Here is an 8,791-nt window from a genome sequence, read left to right as displayed (position 1 = left end):
AAGAAAAGTCTGCGCTATAAAAGGTTAAACGTGCTCAGTGCAGCTTTCAATCAGTTTTGTAGTTAACCCGCGCAGTAATATTTGAAATTCAAGCTTTTTTTTGTTGTTCTTTTTTTGCAATACTCCTGGTACGCCTTTGGTAGATGTGAGTTTTTGCTCTCAATGCTGTTTACTTCGAATCCTGCCAAAGGTCTTAACTCAGGAACCTTCCAACAGTTTTCTAGAAACAACTGTTTTGTTTCTTTTTATAAAAGGGCATTGAGTCCCAGTAGAATCTAAGCTCAGGACAAATTAACTCTGTGAGCATGCTTTAAAGCAAAAAATAAAAAATAAAAATCTGTCTGCGATGTCCTCAGACCGACTCCTACTGGCGTGTGCGTCCACACCCCCAAGCGAAGTCGACCCCTTGTGAGTCGCTGTGATCTCCGAAAAGCCGTGAAATGTGCTTTTGACATCTTCCTCATCTCACAAATGCCCCTGTCTCGAGATGTGTCACCAAGAAGGAGGCCCGTCGTCCTCCCTGTCCAGCTCCCTTCCCCTGTTGTCGGGACGGGCAGCGCAGGACAGACGTAACCTCGTCGGTGCGTGCGGTGACTGATTGGCGATGCCAGGGCAGGTTTGAGGTGCAATAATGGCAAACCTACTTTCCAAAAAGGCCCTGGGTTTTTTTTTTTTTTTTTCCTGAAACAATTGTTACTGTTTGATGTTGGTGCTTTTATCCTATGATGTTAAAATGAAACAAATGGAATTAGTGGGGCTTTTTTTCTGCCTTTTATGTTTATTAATAAAAAAATGTTTCATATGATATTGACACATCTTGGTGTTCAGTGTGTTTAATCCCGACTCGATTGTGTGTTCAATTGGTAGAGATATTGATTTTCAACAAAATGAATATCTGCCTGTATACATACACAAGCAGGATTTCTGAAGGATTCTAGGAGAACTATTTGAAATCAAGACTTTAGATAAATTAAATTCACCCCATAACTTACACAAGTAGAATATAACCCTGAAGTTAAATTAATGGGTTTTTTTTTTTAATGGTTTTGTACCCAGCTTCAACACCACACAGCAACCCACAGAGGGCCGTTTGTGGCCCTCTCAATGATTTTATGTGGCCCCTGATCACAAGCACATCTGGCCTGCACCTTTTTTTTTTTTACAGACAAATTCTGTATTAAAAATAATGTTACAATGTGAGTGGTACAACAAAAATATTTTTTAACCACGTTTCTGCATTCATTTTACTCTTTATAGTAAATATAACCACATACATCTGGCAACTTTAAGTAAAAAGGAGACTTGGGTGCTGCCATCCACTGATTAATGCAGCAAGAGCTATGAGAGGAAAGGGACTCACCATTTCCCTGCTGCTTAGAATAAATGATAAATTTGTCTCTCCCTGAAAATAAAAACTCAAAATACTTCACGTGCTTGTCTTATAATAATGCAATTGTGCTAGGGCCTTTTATAAGATTTGGATTTATACTCATGTTCACAACAATTTCACTATTTTGAACATGAAAGCATGTTCAAGTCTTCATTTAGCAGATAAAATAAAGCAAGATACAATTATTTTACATTTTTTATTTATAATAATTACATTTTCAGACTTTGAATGAAAAAAAATTAGGTTGTATTTAAGACTTGAAATTAAGAATATCAACAACCCAAAAAGAAACTTTGATTTTAAGCACAAATTGCTGACTAAGACTCCTGTCACATTAATTGCAACTTTAATAAACTTTATTGATTCAATGTAAGAGACCAAGAGAAAGCAGAATATTGTAAAGTGGAATGGAAATTACGCTTTCAAAATATGTTTCATAGCTAAATGCCAAAAACAATGACATGCTTTCATATCCAGATTACGCCAAGAAGTCCCAAAGTTAGTCTGCAGAATCTGCCTGTGCCCCATGAAGTTTCTTGGTCCAAGAACCCAGCAGGCAGATAAAGGACAAAGTTATGGGGGAACTTGAAAGAGTGTTAGAACAATATCCTAAGCTTTGAACACACACAGACACTCTCCATCCAGTCCAACTGAGTTGGATTTACCTTCCAATAAGATTGGACAAAGCTGTAATTGACATGATCAAATTTCATGTTCATGTCATCTAATTGGCACTAAATAAAAATGCACATCGTACCTTTCTGATTATTTGTAAAAACAGAAGAAAAAAAAAATGCATTCAAAGCCGTTCATTGTTTTTCTTCCGTTTCACCACTGTGCTCTCTTACGGATAAATAACTTTGCCGTTTTTCCTGAGAAAGTGACGCTTTCTCTCCTGCCACTTGGTGCTGACAGAGTAGCAATGTCCATGAATGGGTCGATCCTTTATCTCCTGGGATTCAGAGGCGCTTCAAGGGCCCCGAGACCTTGACTGTCTGCAAAACATGGCTGAATTGGTGAGAACCTGAAGGGAGTAGCGTCTCTGTAGGGAATCTGTTTCCTCCGTCTGCTACAATTTCAGATACTCCATAACCAGAACTGTTTCACAGGATAGCGTGAATGGTAGTGCTTTTCTTTAATCTCCTTATTTTTTGGTAATGTTTAATTAATCAAATGATGTTAATTTTTTTTTTAATTCACTTCTGGATCTTCCAAAAGGAGAAATATATTCTTTATAAATCAATGCCTTAATTGGCATCATTAGTAAGAGAAAACTTTTGATGCACTACTATTAAATTTTAATCCTGTGTTTAAAACTATTAATAGATTTGCAAACTTTCTTTAAACTCCGTTTAGGCTATGCTGTGTTAAAAATGTTGCGTTTTCTGTAAAGTGCTTCGTAATGTAATTTTTCAACACTTGCAAGCTATGTTGTGTGCTATTAGTTGGCAGCGTTAGCAGAGAAAACGACACCTAATGGTCCACCATTAATCTGTGTTTGTTTCCAGTTAAATCCTCCCTTTATGCTTGTTTTTGCTCTGACTTCTCAAAGTTAAAGATGTTCAACAAGCCACCCCAACCTGCCTTCTGCCTTCCTGAGTGGTGAACATTTCAAATCCTCAAGGACACATCAGCCGTCTTTTTTTTTCTTTTTTCTGTTTTAATCATTTCAGTGCCCCACTCCTCTGTTAGTGAGAAGAAAAAGGTGGGAGGATGTTACTCCCATCCGCCAGAGCTTGACCCAAACTAAACAGGCAGCTCAGAGACGTCTGACCGCACAGGTGTCCTCGCGGGCAAAGTGAAACATGTTCTTGTTGATCCTGCTCTGGAGCAGCTTTGGTCCTGCAGCAACAGGTCAGGCTGTGGTGCGAGGTGGCGTATGCCCATATCTGGCTTTGTTTTTGTCTGCAGCTCTTCTGATCTGATCCCCACATGTTCCAGTTTCTGCAGCGCGTCAGGATGACCCCTGCTTTGTGGACGACTTGGTGGCGGCTCTCCATGACGCCACGGGGAAAGACGGTGAACTTCTAGCCGGCAGCCCGGCTTCGTTTGGGATCTGCAGTGAATCCGACAGTTCATCCCGACCAGTCCTGTCAGAGCTCAGCGTGGGAATACAAAGGAACGACCGAAGAGGAGTGGAGGTTTTGGATCCGGCTGCAGGTATCGGGGTTTACAATCTATGACCTTTTTTTTGTTGTTGTTTATTTCTTTTGAAAAAATAAGAGATTTTATTATTTTTGTCATGCTTGCATGGTTTTTTTCTCCACTAGTGCTTGTGTCAGACGAAGATGATCAGGAAAGCATCATGGTAACCTTTGACCTCCCACAATCCCAATTATTGAAGATGAAACCGGTGCTGGTCTTAGCATTTAAAAGCCCCCCTACAGATGGAGAGCTGGGCGTCACTTTCTCTAGTCAGTCTCTGCAGCCAAACACACAGGTACAGAAAAAAAAACACACACACTCTGTTGTAAAACTGTGTGACATTTTTTATGTGTTAAGAAAATTACCCATATCATGGCAAGTCCAAGAGTATTTGGGACCTCAAGCAGAATTATATGAAATTACAACTGATCACCTAAAAAAAAAAAAAAAATTCTTTACAAAAAATTTTTCCCTACCTTTTTTGTGCCTTAAGAAAATAAAAAAGGGAAAAAACTCCTGACACAAAGGATCATAATTCTATATTGCAGAATATAATTAACTTGATCATCACATTATGTAACAAAAATACAACATTGAGTAAATTGCAGAAACTGAATGTTTTTTTTTTAGTATCCATTTAGTCATATAAGTTGTTTCCAGTGTACAGTGTTTCAATGCAGACTAGTAAAGCTGGGGGCTTTTTAAATTACTTTTTTCTTCAAAGTTAATTATTTTTAATGAGCATCAGAAAACGTTTTGCGTTTCGATATTAAATTATGGAATGTCTGATGAATTAATATTTTTGTTCCTAGAATATTTGTCCGTTTAAAAAAAAAAAGAAGGAATACGTTTTATTAATTTAGCATGTTTATTTTTAATTGGGTCGTTCTGAAGTTCTTTTGGGGAACCCTAAGCAGCAGCAACTTAGTCTGAGATTCACATTATTGTTTTTTTAAATTTAATACCAATTATTTTCCCCGAAGTTGCAGATTTCACTGTGTTCTGACCACAAGGTTGTTGTTGTTTGTTTGTTTTTTCTAGTCTGCTTGCATTTCAGGGAGGACGCTGTACATCCTTCTAACAGGAAAATCATCTGAGGGAAATGTTGAGCAGAAGTGGAACATTTCTGTCCAGGCAAAATCCCCCAGCACGAGTAAGACATGCTGCTTATTTTTGTTTTCAATGTCTCGTGTGTCATCTTCGACCTCCTCACGGTTTCCTGTCGTGCAGGAGAAAACCTGAAAGACGTCCTTATTGGTGGAAAATCAGGAAGCGACGTTCGCCTGACCCCGCTTCTGCTTTTCTCTGCAGAAACAGGAACCGATACGAGGCTGGTTTGGGTTTCACGTTCCTTCTTTCAAGTGATGTGGTGCCGGATCGAATTCTCATTGTCGTCTCTGTCTCAGACATGCAAACAGGTCGGGTTCGTCAGCTGCCTCCTCTCAGAGAACTTCTCTCTCCTTCCTGTGTGAGCTGAGACGCTTCCTTGATGCCGGCCTGCCGCAGCAAAGCGCCGAGCCCCCTCTGCTGCGGCTCGACTCCCTGCAGGCCCTTCCTCCCCTGGCTCTTGACCTTTCCACCAGCGAGTCCCTGCTGGCGGAGATCATTAACTCCTCTGCCCCGACAATCTTTTCCTTCAGCAGCTGGAGCTCCAGCTTCCCGGTCCGTCCTGGACAGCTGGCCCTCTCCCCTGCCCTGCTGGGGGAACTGGGGCAGAGGCTGGAAGCGAACGAGCAGCAGATAAGAGAGTTGATAAGGCAGGGAATGGTGCCTCAAAGAGCATCGGAGAAGCTGGAGAGGCTGAGGCGGCTCAGTGCTTTTCAGAAGCAAGATTCGTCAGCTGAAGGTGTGTGGAGGCAAAAGCATCAGCCTCTCGGTTACATTGTTTAAGCCTGATATCAAAAAAATAAATAAATAAAACAACAATATCTTATTTTCTGTTCCAAACAGGAGAGAGCCAGTACTGCGCTTTCCTCCTCCTGAAGGCCCTGCAGACGGTGACCCGTGCGTACAACATGCAGAGAAAGCTGAGGGCCGCCAGAGCAGACCCTTCAACCAGGGGCCCCATCTGTGGGCTCGGGAGCCTCACTGTGTCCCTGGAAAAGCTTGTCTTGGGTCCCCAGAGTGCTGACCTCAACAACTGCCGCGGCTCGTGCGCGATCCCTCTGATCAACGGCAACAACCACGCCGTCCTGCTCACCTACCACACCGAGCAGGGCGACGTGAACGAGCGGGGGCCCTGCTGCGTGCCGCTGGCCTACGACCCCCTGGAGGTGATAGACTGGAACGACGAGGGCAGCTTTCTCACCAGCAAGCCGGACATGGTGGCCAAGGAGTGCGGATGTCGCTAAAAGTGTTTTGGAATGCCTGAGCTTTTGTTCTCCAGAGGGAAAGAAGTGTTTTGTTTTTGTTTTATTTTAAATTTTTGCTGCATGAAGTATTTAAATAGTGCAGTAAATTCATATTATTTACATAGATTTCTTTAGATTTTACTTTCAAGTAAATGTTGCACGATGCACGTCATATATATTATTATTTTTTGTCTTAAAAAGCACAGTCAAAGATAATTAAATAGTAGTTAAATGATAACGCATTAAAAACACTGTCTTCAAAGCCAGTCTGTGTTTTTCTTTTTGTCATTTATTCTGGAGTCTGATGAGTCAGTTAAAGAAATGTGTAACTTAGCTTCATGTTTGTGTTTCACTCGTTAGCTTTCGGTTTCAAGATTACTTTCCTCCCTATTGGCTTTTTTCTTCTTCGTATTGCTCCGACTTCTTCGGATCCCCACCAACTCGTGACACTGTCCCATATGGAAAACTGAGGGCAGAAAATAGGAAACAACATTGGTTCTAAACGGCAAGACAAGTTCACATTAGGATTGAAGATTAAAGCATGATGAATAATATAATACTCTGAATAAAAATGATCTCTAGACAAGTGGTGGCCGGATGTGGATCAATGATAATCACACCAAAACTACAAACTTCAGCAAAGTTACAGCTTTTCTGTGCTGTTGTGAGATTGATGAGAGTGTGGAAGAGGCACTCAATAACGATTTAACATAAAGTTACCATCTATTCTCCTACATGTATTTATTTTATAAACACAAAAGCCTTTTTACTTCATTTCAGGTATTGGCAGTCCTTTTGTAAAAGTCTGTCTTGATATGAGTATAACTTCACAATTTTGTCCTTTAACACTTTTCAAGAAATGTCACCTTACAAAATGCATTATGTCCATGTTTTTCACATTTTATTAGGTTAGGAAATACCAACTAATACTAAAATAGTGTTGTATTTTATATAAAACAACAACCCAAAAACAAGATAGTGCTTTATTATAAAGTGAAAGGAAAATGATCTGACTCCAGCTGCATGTCTTTTGGGGAATGTTTTAAAAAAAAAAAAGGGAGATAAAATGCATCAAATTCCTTTCATTCGACAATTACACACTAATTAGTGTTGGTTTAGCACAAACAAAATACCGTGTGATTCTGTAACGTGATAGTCTGTGAAATGGCTTAAAGATTGTGAATATTTTACGACTGTGCGTAATTTACTGCCATCAAAAGGATGAAAAATAATCCACTTTCAAGCTTTGTATGAAATGTATCTATAGAACCCCTAATCCTAAATATCTTTGTTTAGACAGAAAGAGTTGCATAAAAAGGATCAGCGTTGGAGAGACAGATCCTACCTGAGGTAGAGTACCAGTCTGGAGACAGTCAACCAGATACCCGATACCCGTCTCCTCCACAAAATAATCCAGAGCTTCTAAAACACACAAACATAAAACATCCTCAAGTCTGCTGAAACAAACTAGTTAAAAATTAGACAAACGCTATCATTTGTTGTGTTTAAAATAAATAATACACTAAAGTATTAGTCGTAGCAGAACTGACTAAATATCTGTGTTGTGGTTGAACCTATTATTGAAATAAGTTTAAAAAAAAAAGAAGAAAAAAAACAATCTGACAGCCTGAGATTGAACCATTCGTGTACATAAAACGAATAAAAGTGATGGGAAGCGAGCACTCACCATGAACTTCATTTACTCCTGAGCTCACCAGAAGCACAACCAGCGCCACCACCAAGCAGCGGTTCATCGTGAATCCCTTCCATGGATTTGGAACGTCGTTCAAATTTTCAATGGCCAGAATCCGCTCGTAAGACACTACGGAAAGACGGAGAGAATTTGGAGTGGCGTCCACACACCCAGATGGCTGTTCATGGTGCACATTAGTATTACTTCTGATGGTTTTTTCTTCATTCGCTCCAGGCCTAACTTCTGAATTCTGAGAATCGGGATGAAACCTTGGTCCAAACTGAATCTGTTTTAAAAACAAAGACTCAAATAAGTACTTTCTGTTTTTCCTTTTGGTAAACCATGCTTCACTGTACAATTTAAAAGGTCTAAATCGGGGCCTGCAAACACACGGAGCTATTAAAATTTGCTGGAAGGACCTCACAGGTTTGTTATACGTTAGCCATCAGAAAGTAAACATACCTGAGTTTCCCTTTGCAAAGACGCAAGGGTCGGAAAAGTTATGATCCCTGTTTTGAGTCGAGTAGAGGGGAAGTGTCACACAAACCCTTCAACATGCTCCTGAGCTTCTTGACTGACAGCAACAGAAGAGAGGCACGGGGGCGGGGGGTGAAAGGAAGATGATATTGATAGTGCTCCCTAATCCCCAACAGTTGGAGAAGTGTGCCAGAAGGGGTATGAGGTAGCATGCCGAACCTCATACCCCTTGAACAATTTCACAATTTCTTATTATGCTACAGCCCGAGACATTAACATTTTTATTGGGAGCGTTGTTTAATAGAGAAATCAATTACAATTCTCAAGTCTCACCATAGAGGCTCAGTTGGTTTCAGGTCTTTGAGCCATTCTAACACATGAATATTCAATGACAGCTCTAGCTTTATGTTTGGGGTCATTGTTCTGCTGGAAAATGAGCCTCTTCACCAGTCTCAAGTCTTTGGCAGACTCTAACAGGTTTTCTTCCAAGTATTCTCTGTATCATCCATCAGCTCTCCCAAGCTGCACTTTTCCGTTTTTACCTGCTCAATCTCAAAGACACAATATTTCAATAAAACAATGTAGTGTGATTTTCGAAGAAAATGGATTAGGACATTAAAAGGACCTCGTACATTAACAAAAGAAAGGCACACAATGTCCCAAACTTTATAGGTCAAATTAATTTTACTTTCTTTGTCTAAGTATTATTATTATTATTATTATTATTATTATTAT

General features: G+C 40.1%; 1 protein-coding gene across 1 annotated transcript; it reads left to right on the top strand.

The window, feature by feature from the left end:
- The first annotated feature begins 1,679 nt into the window (after positions 1-1,679).
- On the top strand, positions 1,680-6,152 carry amh (anti-Mullerian hormone). Its single transcript, XM_007577214.2, has 7 exons — positions 1,680-3,244; positions 3,332-3,550; positions 3,661-3,830; positions 4,577-4,688; positions 4,766-4,865; positions 4,942-5,381; positions 5,486-6,152. Exons 1-7 carry the CDS (start codon positions 3,196-3,198, stop codon positions 5,884-5,886), a joined length of 1,491 nt encoding a protein of 496 aa, XP_007577276.1. The 5' UTR covers positions 1,680-3,195; the 3' UTR covers positions 5,887-6,152.
- The last annotated feature ends 2,639 nt before the right edge of the window (positions 6,153-8,791 follow it).

Source organism: Poecilia formosa, unplaced genomic scaffold (assembly GCF_000485575.1).
Source record: "Poecilia formosa unplaced genomic scaffold, Poecilia_formosa-5.1.2 Scaffold432, whole genome shotgun sequence".
Classification (NCBI taxonomy): Eukaryota; Metazoa; Chordata; class Actinopteri; order Cyprinodontiformes; family Poeciliidae; genus Poecilia; species Poecilia formosa.
Note: the sequence above shows the minus strand (reverse complement) of the source record. Positions and strands in the feature narration are given on the sequence as shown.